Raw genomic sequence first — 16,668 nt, 5'->3', positions numbered from 1 at the left:
GCTTGTGTTTCTCTACAAACCATAAGACATTAGTGATGCATTGTCTCATGCTCACTACCTTGAAGTTGATAGTACGCATTCCTCTATAGAGATCCAAGGAGAAGGCATAACAAATAAGGTAGGTGCCACATTCAAAACCTACAAAACATTGCCACCATTTTGATTCGAGTGGGCATATAGATGAAACCTATTAGAAGCTACATCTAGAGAAGTGTCCACATTAGAATAGAAATGAACTTGTTAGAAAACTATTGTGTCTACCATTAAGGAAATTGATTGTAATTTATAGGCACTTCTAAATTGTATTTCTCTACAAAGAAGGATAGTTTTTATATTGAAAAATGTAGGAGGAAAAGGAGGATTAAGATTGTTTAGAATTAATATTCAAGTCATGAATGTTGAAGTTTGTGTGTTTTATGATTCTTGTTCACAGGGTAGCCTCATTTCTCAAGAGTTAGTTGAAAAATTTGTTTTAAAAACTATTCAAACCCCAACCCACATTTTTTGGGTTGTTTCAATATGGAGATTGATTTTGACCTTTCCAAGAAATATAGATTAAAGCTTGATTTTAAGGAAAATTATATTAATGAATTATTGGTAGATGATGTTCCATTGTATTTGTAAAGAGTTGTTTTTGGCATCACTTACATGTTCAAGTTAAACAATATTTTGTATAGATGGGAGAATAAGTACCACTTAGTCAAGGAAGGCTACCATTTCATTTTGTATGTCCATAAGGGAAAACGAAAGATAATTTGGGTCTTTAATCATAAAGAAAGGAATATGATTACTAGAAACACTACGATCATTCCAATTTAGTGGAGGGGAAAGAGTGTTGATGCAACAACTCCATCTAGTTCCAACACTTTAACAATTCAAGCTTCTTTAGATACTTAGAGGCATGGATTTTCAGGCTCTTGGCTAAAGTAGTGTATGGTTGAGTGGTAACCATGTCATTCATTAAGGGGTCATCACTTATTTTTCAAGTCTTCATAGGTTTTGGTCTTCCATATTGGGAAGGTATAAATTTTAAGAAAGATCAAAAAATGTTTTTTTTGCAATATAGATCCATGACAAAGTGAGTCACAACTTTCGATGAATCAATGTGGGGCAAAATATTGTGTTTTTCTCATGTATGTGAACTTGCCAATGCTAATAGTGGTGATTACACAACCATTGAGCAAAATTATAAAACCATCAACTTGTTGAAAGCAGTTGTTTTGTCCCAAATTTTCTCTCAAAAAAATGAGTACTTAGTGTAAAATTCTTGTGTATTATATTCATGTTTTTTTTTTATTCTTGTTCCTTCTTGTTCATTTGATTATAGAATCTTATAGTAATTCAATTATGCTTGTTAAAAAAGTAATTAAAATATGATGTAGTAGAATCTCCGTACTTATTTAGAAATCAATAATCTTAAATAATGTCTACAAACATGCATAAACTTGTAGAAAGAGCTATATTTTTACACCCATAATAATAACAACAACTATCAATAATGAATCATTCAAATTGCACAAAAGAGGCATAGTGTCAACAAGACTATCATTTATCATATCATATATTGATTGATAGATTAACAAACAAAGAATTTAATGCTATGTGTGGAAGCCTAACCACACAGCATCTTCTCATGTTTTAAGGATGAAAAATGTTTAAAGTAGGTGGAAAGTTACATACATAATCCTATAAAAACATTTACAATAAATTGATCTTGAATACATAACTAAAACATTTACAATAAATTGATCTTGAATACATAACTAAAACATTTACAATAAATTGATCTTGAATACATAGCCAACTTTACATTCTGCTCTTGCTTGATTTTAGACAAACAAAAAGCAACGACAGGGCATGATTTGACTGCTAATCGATGAACGAGACACATCATGAGCTTTACCTATACAAGCTTTCATGATGAAAGTGACATAACATGAGCTTAACTAAAGAAGCTTCTATCATTGCCACTATGGCCATTTCAAGGAGCAGAGGAATTGTCTCTATGGTTCTCTTGGAAAAGGTGGGGAGTCGTCCTTGTACGGCAGATACTCAATATTGATTGCTACTCTGAATAGAATAGGGATGAAAATCTCATAAATATTGTGGTACCTGAAGGCAAAGCAATTGAAAATGAAAAAGTTAAGGTCCATGTAAACATTGTAAAGTGAATAAAATTTACAACCGTTATAATGAAAAGAAATCAAATTCTACATAAGAAACAAAATATGGATCTAGTTTGAAAGATTAGGTTTTCCTTGGCTTACTGTTTTCACTTCAATAGTTCGGTAGGTTGAAACTATCTTCCTTCATTTGAGAAATTTTAGGAAGCCGCTGAACTGAAATATATAGAGTGCTCTTCAGCATTCTGCAACATATTTGTTCCCAGGTGGCTCCAAACACACTAAGAGATGCTACGGAAACGGATCCAAATGTTTCGAAGTTCAGTTGGACAAATGAAAACGATGTGACATTTGAATTAGGATAAATTATGACAACTGGAGGGAAATAAAGGACGACTATTATAAGGGAAGGTATTTCCTAGCCACTAACCATGGATGGTGAGTCAATACCCCATTGGTTGAATCCAACACAATGTATCCACGAAAATGCTGGTATGAGATCTTGTGAAGTGCCATTTCTCTTGGCTCTAACAAAGGTTATCCTGGTTTTTAAAAAAACGAAAACTTTAAATTAGAAATATGCACAATTCTAATAGAATAAAACCATTAAAAATTTGACCGTGTGCAAAAACAATCATTAAGAATAAAAGACCATACCAAAATGGTGAAGTATATTTGTGTTGCACTTCTTGGCCTTGGAATTTCCACACCCATAAATATTTCTGCTTTAAGTCTCTTCGTAGATAAGTGGATTACCTACTTGATGACTAGAAGCATAATGAAGTGGATTACCTACTTGATGACTAGACACAACTGGCCAGCCATAATTGTAAGTAGGTATATTTGTGTTAAGATGGATAGGTCTTTCAGGGACAACGGCCTTCCCATAGTGTTCCTGGGCATATCAAGGAACACATCTCCAATGACACCAACACTTTAAGGGACATTCTTTTCTTTTCATCCAGATATATCTTCCCCTGAACCTGCTGTACAATTTATGGCTTCTGTCTTCTGGCATCTCTGTTTTATTTATTTTTTATCACAGCACGACTAATATATTTTTATGAATCAAATCATCTTGAATCCATCCAAATATAAAATCACATGCTCCATAGAACTATTAGTTAAATGTAAGCATTTATTACCTATATTCTAAATTGGTGTTGTGAATGAGCTATTCTGTGTCTGTACCTTTCATATTCTCTCTGCAGTTTAGTAGCCCAGGTAAGTCATTTAAGGCAATAGGGCCAATATCCTCCAGTTCATCCTTCTCGTTGTTCTGAAAATCATTTGTATCAACAGTAATTTTTGTTGTTAATTCTGTGTTGCCAACCAAACAATAATTAACATTTTATCAGTGATATCACTTTCAAATGCTGAAATGCATATTGAAGCTTGATATCAAAACTGGAAGCATTCTTATTAGCATATTTCATACCATTCAAAGCAATTCTTTTGTTTGTGCTTTCTGAACAAAGATTGCTTTCTAAGCCACACGATATTATGTCTGGAACATCAAGACCCTGTACACAGCCATGCCCCTCCCAAGTATTCAGCAAAGGCCTGTTTAATTTTTTAGCAATCCTTTCCTCAGGAGATTGTACAATTTTTGCCAGTTTACAAGCTCCATAAAAAAATTATACACCACATAGAATTGACTGAAATGTGCATAGCTGACATACACGAAAACTTTTCCTGATGTAACCTCACAAGAAGCAAAAATACCTACAACACACCAAATACACAATAAATTCATTAAAATTGCAACAAAAGTCAAGTAAAAAATTTAAGATGCAAAATTGTCCATGCAAAACAACAACTACAGAGCATGATATTTGCGAAATGCAAATAAAGTTCCTTATTGCTTTAAACTCTGCATTGGACTTTATCTTAGTAGTTGTATATTTCATTCTTTCAAGAAATCAGAAAACTAATTCAAAGGACAACCTCATTTGATATCCTAACAATTTGAAACATTAACCAAATGTCTTAAACTGGAATAATGCAAGGAGCATGCGAGCAAGTGCAAATGATAACTTACTCTTTTTTCACTCTGCCGTCGAAGTTCATTATTTGGACAAGATAGATTGATTACCCTCAGAAACTTTGAACTAAATGATCAATTATAACTGCTTGGCCCTTTAAAAGGATAATAAACTGCACCTCCCCTGCATCAGTTTTAACGTTTAAATGTCTCAGCTGTCATAAAAACAAATAATTTTCATAGAAATTTCTTGTCTAGCAACACCACTATGAAAAAGAGGGCTCATAAAAGTTCGGCTATAAAGAGTAATATTCAATGCAAGGTGAGTACCAGCTATTTCTGGAAGAGAGAGATGGGAATAGGGTGCCATATACAAATACATGATTGTCACAAACTCCAACAAAATATTGCTAAAATAATTGAGAAATTTGATTTTAAAAACTGCACACTGAAAGCTTATCAACATTAATCAATAGTTAGGAATAGTCTAGGCGGAGGAAAGAAAGAAAGTATCCACTCATATGAAACAAACCTCTGGTTAACTGCAGCTCTTCCTGAAATAGATGGTAAACATCCAAGACCGGAGTCTTCAAAGCATATAATGTTGGATGCCTGATCTAAATATCCAACAGGATATTACTGCCTGGCAATTGAAACCTGGGCAGAAGACACATATAGATTAGCTTTATCAGATTTGTACAAACTAGTTTTAAGCTATTCTACAAGCTCATTAATGATATAAAGAAAATTTGTGATTGATTGTAAAAATATGTGAACTAAACGTACTCTTTCTTTGTTGGTGATCTGACAATCAGGATGTAAGGTATCAGAAAATATCTTATCCTGTACAATTCAATTTTTTACTGAATGTTTGCCAAAAGAAGACAATAATGCCATCCATAATTTTAAAGCATTTTTCATGCCAAGATTCGCTGAAACACAACAGCCAAATCGGAACTGAAAATCCAAATGCAAAGCCCATTGCTAGTCCCACATCCCACCATATATCTTCTTGAGCCGCTTCTTCATTTTCTTCATCATCATTGGGAGAAGCTGGATGACTTCTTGAGCACGACACATTGATTTGTACGCCGCATAAATCTAAGTTGTTAGAAAATGATGAGGAGTCAAATGTTATCATTTGTCCTTCATGGGGAATCATTCCTCTTAGATTATTATAAGACACATCAAAGTAACTCAAAGATAAGAGATGTTCCAGTTCAATAGGAAACGTCCCAGAGAACTCATTTTTGGACAGATCAAGTGATTGAAGCTGCATCATACTTCCCAAGGATTTTGGAATTTTACCATTGAAATGATTTTTTGAAATATTGAGAATTATCAATCCTTTGAGTGATTCAATATCCATAGGTATTTTACCTGATAATTTGTTATCTGATAGATCAAGACATTTTACTAATCTCAAAATTCTTGCATACTCCATATCTTGTCCTCTGTTCTTAATGATTATGGTATCTAGATAAATGCTACCATTACTTGTAGTAAATTCAAGAATTTCTGTGTTTTCTGTCTGATTTCCCATTGCAGTCAAATTCATAAAGCCACTTGGAATAATGCCTGAAAATTTGTTGCTTGATATATCCAATATTTGAAGTTTTTGCAAGTTTGATAATTTTGAGGGTATTTGACCAGCAAATCTATTAGATTTTAGTACTAGGATGCGAAGTCTTTCCAATCTTTCAATCCATGTAGAAATATCCCCATGAATTTTGTTATTCCTTAGATCTAGGATTTCCAAAAAACTACAATTCCCAAGGGAAGGTGGTATTTTCCCTTCTAGCTCATTGAGACCTAATTTCAATGTTTCTAGATAGGTCATATTGTCAAACATATTTGGAATGGTGCCCTTAAGATCATTATTTTCTAGATTTAACACGGACAATCTAGAGCATTGATTTAAACTTGAAGGAATCTTACCTATAAGCCTATTATTTGACAAATCTAAAACTTGCAAATTACTTGACTCACAGATAGAATGTGGAATCGGTCCATCAAATAGATTCTTTGAAAGATCCAAAAAGTCTACTGATTGTATAGAAATGGGAATATTTCCTTGTAACTTATTTTCACGCAAATCAATAACTCCAATTCCAAACAACTTGAAGGGTAGATTACCTACAAAGTGGTTAGAAGAGAGGTCGAGATAATAAAGGAGCATAGAATCTAGTAGCCAATTAGGAATATTTCCACCAAGAGAATTTTGAGACAAATCTAGGTAGCCTAAGGAGTATTGAGTTGAAAGGAAATCTGGAAAATCCCCTTCTATATTACAAGATCCCAAAGATATGGCTTCAAATTGAAATTTTGGAATATAAGTAGCATTGACTTTTATAGTCAACATATTCCTTGAAAGATACAAGCTTCGAATATTGGAGATTCGATCAAGAAAAGAAAGTGTATGAGTTCCACTTAATTTGTTGTTGTTAAGATCAAGTTGTTTGAGTTTGGTGAGGTTACCTAAGAATGTTGGGATGGTGCCATTCAAAGTATTAGAACTCATATGAAGATATGTGAGCTCTGTCAACTTACCAAAAGATGTTGGGATAGTGCCACTCAAAGTATTAGAACTCAAGTAAAGTTTTTTGAGTTCTGTCAACTTACCCAAAGATGTTGGTATGGTGCCACTCAAAGAGTTAGAACTCAGGTCAAGGTATGTGAGCTTGGACAGCTTACCCAAAGATGTTGGGATGGTGTCATTCAAAGAGTTAAAACTCAGGTCAAGATATGTGAGCTTGGACAGCTTACCCAAAGATGTTGGGATGGTGTCATTCAAAGAGTTAAAACTCAGGTCAAGATATGTGAGCTTGGACAGCTTATCCAAAGATGTTGGTATGGTGTCACTCAAAGAGTTAGAACTCAGGTCAAGATATGTGAGCTTGGACAGCTTACCCAATGATGTTGGGATGGTGTCATTCAAAGAGTTAAAACTCAGGTCAAGATAGGTGAGCTTTGATAGCTTACCCAAAGATGTTGGGATGGTGCCACTCAAAGAGTTAGAACTCAGGTCAAGATATGTGAGCTTGAACAACTTACCCAAAGATGATGGTATGGTGTCACTCAAAGAGTTAGAACTCAGGTCAAGATATGTGAGCTTTGATAGCTTACCCAAAGATGTTGGGATGATCCCATTCAAATAATTATCATGCACATCAAGATATGTGAGATTTGACAATTTACCTAAAGATATTGGAATTGGAGAATTGAAATTATTATTTTTCAAATCAAGATATGTTAAACTTGACATGCTACCAATCTCTCTTGGAATCTGACCATTAAGATTAGAGTTAGACAAGTTCAAATACCTCAATTTGCTGAGCTTGTGGAACTGTGAAATGATTGAAAGAGGAGGGAAGAAGGCATTCTCACTAAGGTCCAAGTGCTCTAGATGCTGCAGTTGGAATAGACCCCCACGAAGTTCCATCCATGACATGAATGGCCACTTGGAATAGACATCACTAATCCAGGAGGCATTAAGGGACTGAGGACTTAGATCCAAGGAAAGGACATGGGCAGTGATCGGATGGCAGGTGACTCCTTCCCAAGCGCAGCAATCAAAACCCTTCCACAATTGCAGCGCATAATAGGAGGAAGTGAAGTTGAGGCCCTCTTTGAAATCTAACAGAGAATTTCTTTCCTCCGCATAACACGCGGAGCAGCAGGGCATCGCAACTAATAACAACAAAACCCTCATCATTATCATCTTCATCACAAATTGCACAACAGCTCTTTCTTCCTCCAAACAACTTGCTCTGTGTCTGAAAATAATGTAAATTAAAGCTGATTTATAATTGAATTACTCCCTTCACTCGAAACTTATTCCACATTTATTGTACCAGGGAAAGCTCGGGGAAATCTCTTCCATTCAATTTTCCATACCTACTTTTTTCAAATGTAATTGAAATAATATAGTTTGTAAAAATTGTTGAAAAATTCCACACTTGTTTAAAGACTCTATAGGACAAAGATGAGTTACCACCGTTTCTTTTACGGCTTTGCTAACTTTTCTTTCCACAAAACCAAGACGATTTTTTCCTACCACTCGCTCGCATCGAATATTGTTCAATCATTTTGGTGGGCAGGAAATATTGTCAAAACGATTTTGAGTTTTTTTAGAATAATCTCATTTAAATGTTTATGAGGGGTTATGTTTTATTTTGAGATTTAATTTAAGAATTTTGGTACACAAGGGATTTTAGCTAGTCAAAATAATGTGATTGGATCATTTATTTAAATAAAATAAATGGTAAAAGTGTAGAGTGTGCACTTTTTATCATTAAATTTTGTACTTACTTTAGTGTTCATGTGAATATTGGAACAACTTTCCCTTAGTTATTAATAATTGGTATTATTCACAACAATTACTTTAATCAATCAATCATTTTCCAACTAATCTAGAAGTGTCAAATTCATAACTTATTTAACTATGATCATGGTGATGAATCCATGCCACCAATCAAATGACTACACTAGAAAGTGGTAAGCCCCTAATGACATTGTCATCCCTACACCCAAACTTAAACCTCAAGGATTCAGTTGAACATTGAAATATTATGCTTCCTACATTTTACCAACATAATGCCCTTGTCAGCTAGGCCAAGCACCACATGCATATTTGAACCTTCTAAGTTGGTATTTGAACTTCTATTTTAAAAGAAGAAGCTCTTCGACACTTCTCTCTAACATAATCTTGATTTCTCATTCACATTTGCATGGATGGTTAGTCATTGTTCTCTTGAATATTTTCACACTAGACTTGCAAAAACCTTCAAAGCTTTGAGGTACATCTAACTCTCTCTCGTGGTATTGGCGTGGAAATAAATTTTTCATCAGTTAAACTGTTTTCCTCTACTGTGAGAGATTGATAAATTTTTATCTTTGAATAAATCTTACAATTTGTTTCATTATCTTTTAGTAGAAGCATATGTATCTTCTTTATTATTTTTTAAGTCATTTTTGTCTCTACCTGTCTTGACCATCCAAGGAGGTGAAAAAACCAAAATGGGGGTTTGACTAAGGCAAGCCCCTAGACATCCACCCCCAACCTTGTCTTTGCCTTTTGTGTGAAATTTTCTAAGGAATTCCTCTCCAAAGGTCTCAGACATATTCAATCTCTTGGGTGACTTTTTCGTTTTTTCCCTTATGCTTTCACTTTAGTTCATACACAATTGTTTGTACATTTTATTTCATTTAATTTGGTACCATTATTCCTTGTTTTTGTGCAAACTTTATATTGTCACTTTATGTGATAGTCCTATTTTATGTCTGTATAGTATGAGAGGGTACTACAATGTAATCTATGCACCATGCTAAGTTGTCTAGGAAACCTTTGTTATCTATGTGTCTTGATCATATAGTCACTTCAATTTAATTTCATCAATACTTTTATATATTCATGTTATGATCGAAAAACTCATGGTAATCGACAAATGAAAAACATCTATTTCTTGCTAAACTATTTTAATATGTAGAATCTATTTTTAATGCTAATCACTCTTCTCCCACGAAAGTCAGCAACGTAAGGGACATGATATTTCCAAAGTCACTTAATTACATCCACAAACATAAGTCTACTCTAGTCAAGGCAATAAGCTTTCCGAGAAAGTTCGAATTGTCTATTCAGCAATCACAATTGCACTTTTGACTTGATTTATTAATTGACATGATTTGTTGTGGTTGTGGGCAGTGCGAATGGGAGAATATTCAATTAACGACAATGAAGACAGACTAAAGTTGTGCACAGTTCGTGTATGAGACGGTGTACATGAACGAGAAAGAGTGAATATTACGGTAAGCATTGACAAATGCTACGACTCTAGGAATAGATGTGCACGGTGCATCTCATTTTCATCCTTCTCTTGGTTTCATCTCTTTCCAGGGGACTTTTCTGATGAAAATTGTATTCCACACAAAAACAAAAACAAAAAGGTGTTGTGCAAAATGGGACGAAAGTTCGACGGAGAAAATTATAATCTCTCCGTACTATAACTTTTAGGGCAGTGGGATAGCTCAGTTTCATGTAATGCCCGAAATCTGTTAACGCTAATCCTATAACTCTTCTTCAGTTCAAAGCGAAGTATGCTTATATCAAAGTCTTCTAAGTGATAGAATGGATTTGCTGATCCGGGTGGATAAACATTTCACCAAAAATAGATCATTCCAGATGCTCTAAAAATATGGCACCCATGTGGTTTCTCCAGGTGCATTGGCGGATTTTGTGTTGGCTATTAAAATTTGGTAAAAGAGGGATTCGAGCCTCTCAAATAGCATTAATCCATTTATTCTAAGGATAATGATACATGGAGCTTGAATTAAGTGGAACCATTAAAACTTATATGTCCAATTATTTTAATAAAGATTATAAGCTATTTAAAGAGATTTAATATTGTAATTGGGAGATATTAGAGATATGGGGAATATTGTAAAATATTATTGTTAACCCCATTTTAGAATGTAAAATAGTATTTAAAGGGGGTGATTTTTGTAATGAGAGACATGGAAGATTGGAGAATTGTGAGAGAAGTGTGAGGGAATTTCTTTTGGAGAGATTGATAGTGAATTGCTCGTCTCTGTGCATTGGGAGCTTGAAATCAAGCTTCTTGTACTTGTTGGAGGAAGAATTTTGTAATTCATTATCATCTGAAGAAAATGTTTTGGTGAAGCGAGAGGAAGCTATTGTGGAGTTTGGTACTTCACTCTTGCACTTCGAAAAATGGCGTTGTGCGGATAGGAGTGGCTTTGTAACTCTTTGTAAACTCATTTTTGGAGCATAATTGGATCGGTCTCACCCAGTTGGGCAAACCCGGAGACGTAGTCACCTTGTGGCGAACTCCGTATTCAAATCCTGTTGTTTGTGTCTCCTTTCTCTTCCTTTCTAATTTTTCTATTTCATCACTTCAATTTATGTGTAATTAAATATTTATGTACATGCTAATTGCAATTTGTTAAGCATTGTAATGTTAGCATTTTTATGCAATCAGTCATAGATCCTTAATCAGATCAAGTGGTATCAGAGCTAGTTTGACTAGTATTGCAGATTTTGAATGCTGACAAGATCCAAGCCCTTGCAAAGCCAAGGTGAGCTTGAAGGCTACAATCCTGAAATCGAGAAACGAAGGACATTTCCAAAGAAGTCTATGTCTGAAATGGAGGTACCTGAGGAGATCAGTGAGTAGGAATTTCGAAGAGCTTTCATGGCTCTGAGCGCGAAGGTGGATTTCTTGTTCAATGAGCACAAAGAGCGAAAGGCACGTGAAGAAGGTTCATCGAAGCAGGAAGATCATGAAGATAATAAGGATAAACGACCACCTGGTGGTGGAGATCCTCCTTCATCTCCTTCTCCTCCTTCTTCCCCTTCTTCTTCTTCTCATTCTTCTGGAAATCCTTTTAAGGGTGTGTATAAGCCTAAAATTAAGTTGGGTGTTAAATTTGAACTGCCTAAATATTGTGAGGAATTAGATACTAAGAAGTTAGACGATTGAGTTCAACAAGTAGAGGTTTATTATAGAGTTCAAGGTCTTCTTGATGATGCCTCTAGAATCCAGTTGGCTACCCTTCGACTGGGAGGTATCGCTCTCACCTGGTGGGAGAGTAGAACTCGATCTGAAATCTCACAACATGGTAGAGTTAGTTTGACTTGGTCAGAATTTGTTGGTGCTCTTAGAAAGCAATTCTACCCCTTGGGTCACATGCAACAGTTAATGATGAACTGGCAAAGTTTTAGGCAAGGGAAAGGGCAGTCTGTCCAAGAGTACACCCATGAGTTCAGGAAGAGGGCTATTGCATTGGATGTCCCTTTGTATACACAGGATACTTTGTTAAAGTACATAGGTGGTTTGCACTCATATCTTAGACATTCCATTTTGGTCTTGAGTCCTAGTAACTTGGACAAAGTTTGTGTCCAAGCCACACACTTAGAGGCAGGAGGAAAGGGTTCTTTTGATAACAAGTTTGGTGATGGTAGCTTTGTACAAAAGTCATCCAAAGTTGCAGAGTCATCTAAAGGAAAGAAGACAACTACTACCAAAAAGAAGGATGTTCAGTTGACTTTGACATGCTCACATTGTGATAGGAACGGGCATGACGAAGAACACTGTTGGCAGTTACATCCTGAATTGAGACCAACGTGGGCTCAGAAAAATGATCAGAAAAAGAAAGGCAAGGAGAAGACCACAAATGTTGCCATCGACCTTGGTTCAGATTCTGAGGATGAATCTAAGATTTCTGCGATAGGTTTGAAAGGTAAAGCTTCCATTGCTTGTGTTTCTTCTGATAGTTGTGCTTCTACTTCTTGAGTTGATAGTGTTCCTGAAGATCCAAAGAGAAATGAACTTTTTCATGTAAGGGTTATTGCTAAGAATGTGAAAATTGATGCACTCATAGATAGTGGTTCTCAAGTTAACTTGATTTCTGAAAGTGTTGTTAAAAACTTGGGATTGAAAACCACACCGCATAAGAGACCCTATCCACTAGGCTGGATTTGTGAGAATGGTAAGTTGCAAATAACAAGGCAATGCACCTTACAATTCATGATCACAAGCAAGTTTGTGGATGAGGTACAATTCGATGTGGTTCCATTGGATATCTGCAGAATAGTGCTCGGAAGCCCTTATCTATTTCATCGAAAGGCTATTTTCTATCGAGAGAAGAATCATTATCATTTGTTTAAAGATGGCTTGCAGTATATTGTGCATTCTCACAAATTTAAGACTGATCGTTCTTTTGCGAATACAGGACAACTAAAGAGGGTGATTAATGCGAGTAAGGATTTGACTCTCATGTCTGTCAGTTTAGGTATTTCGAGGTAGGATACAGAGGTGGCCAAGGCTACTAATGAACAAATGTTGCAGGATATGCCAACAAGACAACTTGTCGAGATAGAAAATGAAAGCATGGATAATCGGGATCCTTTTGGTAAAAATGTTCTTGTGGTGAAAGACCATTATGTTGTTGATTTGTTCACTTTTGTATCTGCATTGTTGCTCGGTTTGATACTAGTTAGTGGTTATTGGTTAGTGGCTACAATAGTTGATGTAGAGACATATGGGAGTGATATCATGATGTTTATAATCAACAATATTTTTGTAGTCTTAATCTTTATTGTGAGTCAAGTACAAAGATGCACAGATGAAACAGGACAAGTGGGGAGGCCATGCCCTCACTTAATTTATGAATAAATGAAACTTTTGGAGGTCCAAAAGTTCTCCAGTGGGGAGGATTGATCCAGGTGGATAAACATTTCACCAAAAATAGATCATTCCAGATGCTCTAAAAATATGGTACCCATGTGGTTTCTCCAGGTGCATTGGCGGATTTTGTGTTGGCTGTTAAAATTTGGCAAAAGAGGGATTCGAGCCTCTCAAATAGCATTAATCCATTTATTCATGCAAACTCAAAATTGTAATAGGATAATGATATATGGAGCTTGAATTAAGTGGAACCATTAAAACTTATATGTCCGATTATTTTAATAAAGATTATAAGCTATTTAAAGAGATTTAATATTGTAATTGGGAGATATTAGAGATATGGGGAATATTGTAAAATATTATTGTTAACCCCATTTTAGAATGTAAAATAGTATTTAAAGGGGGTGATTTTTGTAATGAGAGACATGGAAGATTGGAGAATTGTGAGAGAAGTGTGAGGGAATTTTGTTTGGAGAGATTGATAATGAATTGTTCGTCTCTGTGCATTGGGAGCTTGAAATCAAGCTTGTTGTACTTGTTGGAGGAAGAATTTTGTAATTCATTATCATTTGAAGAAAATGTTTTGGTGAAGCGAGAGGAAGCTATTGTGGAGTTTGGTACTTCACTCCTGCACTTTGAAAAGTGGCGTTGTGCAGATAGGAGTGGCTTTGTAACTCTTTGTAAACTCATTTTTGGAGCATAATTGGATCGGTCTCACCCAGTTGGGTAGACTCGGAGACGTAGTCACCTTGTGGTGAACTCTAGAATCAAATCCTGTTGTTTGTGTCTCCTTTCTCATCCTCTCTAATTTTTCTATTTCATCACTTCAATTTATTTGTAATTAAATATTTATGTACATGCTAATTGCAATTTGTTAAGCATTGTAATGTTAGCATTTTTATGCAATTAGTCATAGATCCTTAATCAGATCATTTGCTTATTTTGAATTCATCTTATTAGGTGAGAGTAAGGAAAAATAACGCTTTCTTTCAATTCTTGATTTTTGTTTTACTTATTATTGTTGAAAGTATTAGAATTTAAATGTTTGTTTGGGAAGGAAAGTAGTTCTGTAATATGTTTGTTTATTGGCAAAATGAATAGGGTATGTTTTTTAGGTTTCTAATGTGATTGTGTTATAGGTTTATTTTTCATACGTATTTTGACTAGTTTTTAGCTAGTCATTTCAATCATTCATATTGCATTTAACTTTTTCTCAATAAAATTTAATCATTTTAGAAGCTTTTGGATTGCTAGTTTATCATTTTTCTTATCTTATTTGCAAACGAATAGCTAGACTCTTGTAGTTCAGCACATAATATTCTATGGTCTCCACATTTCTTATAAGAAGAGTATGCAATGGGAAAATTATTTGCATGTAATTAAGCATACCTAAAAGGATTGCAATGTCTCTACAAAAGAATTCTATCTTTTTAAAGTATATATAGTTTCTAATTATTTGCATTTAAGGGATTCCAACTAGTTTTCCAGGTCCAACTATAATCTTACAACTAGAAGAAAAATGATAAATTTTCTCTACCTATAACAAATTGGCCAAAATTCAATAAAAAATAAGACTCTGTAGAAAATTTGAGCCAAAATTCAAGGCACTTTATAACAAGGTAATTCCTTGAATACACCTTCAATTTCTCTTCATGTGTTAAGGTAGAATTTATAGTAATAGTAATAGAAATGTTTGAGTTAAAGACAGGGATTGTAGTTGGAATCATCAACAAAAGTGAGTCCATTCACTCTAATGGTCTAGCATAACAAACATACATACTCTATAATAGAAAAAATAAGTTAACAACAATAAAAGATATAGGATTCCAATATAAAACTTGGTCTAATGTTCTTCAAAAGATAAATATACCTATAACATTTTTCTTTCTAAATTTAAATGACATATAATCTATATAATTATGTTGTAAGGCCCAACCCACTATGTGATCAATTCAATACAAAATCATGACAAAAAACTTCTTCATAAGGTAAGACACTACATAAGACTGGTGACTTAAAAATATGGTAAAAAGGTTTTAAGCTCACTTTGATAGTTGCCAAATTAAATTCTTCTTCCAAAAAAATTCAAAACATGATTCATTCAAAGCATTTGATTCTTGTAGAGAAACTAAATCCTTCGAAGAAAAAAGAATATATAAATTATCATTCATTTTGTACATAGACATTTGAATGTTATTTTTATCAATAATTGATTAACATGAATTTAAATAAATCTCAATAATTTGGAAAAACTAGACCTACCTCATACCATAATGCATTAGGAAACTAGAAGGAAATTCAAATTTCATCCACACAATATAACCTACAAAGAAAATTTATCACTATATAAATTATTCAAGAGATGTTTTATGCATAAGTTCCTATGAGAGACATGGTGATTACAAGTGGCATTTGCAACTACTATATAATAAAAACTATACTTTCAATTATCCTTTGATGGATGGCCATACCCTCTTTCAAATATGTATTTTAATTAAGAATAAGAAAGGAAGATATTGTCAAAGGTTGAGGAGTCTATATTTACACCCATTTGTCATATTGTATTAGAATTTTCTAAGGCCTTTTGATAAAATCCATTTTGAACATACTGTATAATAATGACATTCCATAAGGCTAGATTTCTTATAGGCATTTTATAAAGTAATTATTGAACACACCCCAAGGCTGAGAGGGGAGGGTGAATCAATCTTGGATAATCACTTAAGCCTTTCTATTATATATAATCAATTACTACTTATTCTAATTAGCAGCATAAGAAAGATAAAACCATGAACACCATGCATATGAGAACATCAGATTTATGTTAAAAACTCAAAGAGAGAAAAACTACGATGAGAGTCAACTCACAATATATCAAATAAGTTTTACAAATTTTATTTTAGGCTCCCTGCCAAGGAAGCTTAATTCTCCTTGAACTTGCAAGATAAGGTGTGTTTCCCTAAGGCAAGATACAAGGGACTTGCAAGTTGAATATATTGCCTTAGGTCAAGTTACAAATATTGCAAGAGTGACTCACTATCTCTAAGTAAGATACATGCACATATGTATCAAGATGGACAATAATTTAGCATACTACCTCCAACATTCTCTAAGAGTGAAGTTTCCATTGGATCTCTGTCTCAAGTGACCAACTTCAAATAGAATCATCATACACTATTTCCACCAAAACAGTGCATCACACTTTTTGCAATTAATACATCTTGTAAGTACATCTAATCCACACACTTGCAAACCTTCATACTAATTTGATCTCTATGTGTGTGTGTGTCTATATATATATATAATGTAGTAGAAATAAGGAGAATGGATGAAGAGTTATTTCCATAGCAAGGAA

The 16,668-nt window shown here is 34.3% G+C and overlaps 1 protein-coding gene across 11 annotated transcripts; it reads right to left on the bottom strand.

The window, feature by feature from the left end:
• Positions 1 to 1,543: 1,543 nt before the first annotated feature.
• Positions 1,544 to 8,097, bottom strand: LOC131073458 (receptor like protein 22-like). Of its 11 annotated transcripts, none has more exons than XM_059208075.1 (9): positions 4,894 to 8,097; positions 4,640 to 4,764; positions 4,165 to 4,291; positions 3,562 to 3,848; positions 3,315 to 3,443; positions 2,781 to 3,173; positions 2,554 to 2,665; positions 2,268 to 2,414; positions 1,544 to 2,112 (listed from the first exon to the last, which is right to left on the bottom strand). In XM_059208075.1, exon 1 carries the CDS (start codon positions 7,832 to 7,834, stop codon positions 4,946 to 4,948), a length of 2,889 nt encoding a protein of 962 aa, XP_059064058.1. In that variant the 5' UTR covers positions 7,835 to 8,097; the 3' UTR covers positions 1,544 to 2,112; positions 2,268 to 2,414; positions 2,554 to 2,665; positions 2,781 to 3,173; positions 3,315 to 3,443; positions 3,562 to 3,848; positions 4,165 to 4,291; positions 4,640 to 4,764; positions 4,894 to 4,945. The 11 variants fall into 11 exon arrangements, with proteins under 11 accessions (XP_059064058.1, XP_059064057.1, XP_059064053.1 ...); XM_059208074.1 differs by having other exon boundaries at positions 2,781 to 3,143; XM_059208070.1 differs by having other exon boundaries at positions 3,269 to 3,402.
• Positions 8,098 to 16,668: the final 8,571 nt, after the last annotated feature.

The sequence above is a fragment of the Cryptomeria japonica genome, chromosome 7, assembly GCF_030272615.1.
Source record: "Cryptomeria japonica chromosome 7, Sugi_1.0, whole genome shotgun sequence".
NCBI lineage: Eukaryota > Viridiplantae > Streptophyta > Pinopsida > Cupressales > Cupressaceae > Cryptomeria > Cryptomeria japonica.
Note: the sequence above shows the minus strand (reverse complement) of the source record. Positions and strands in the feature narration are given on the sequence as shown.

Coding starts and splice junctions, on each gene's coding strand:
- LOC131073458 (XM_059208067.1), bottom strand. CDS start 7,834: ATGAAGATGATAATGATGAGGGTTTTGTTGTTATTAGTTGCGATGCCC.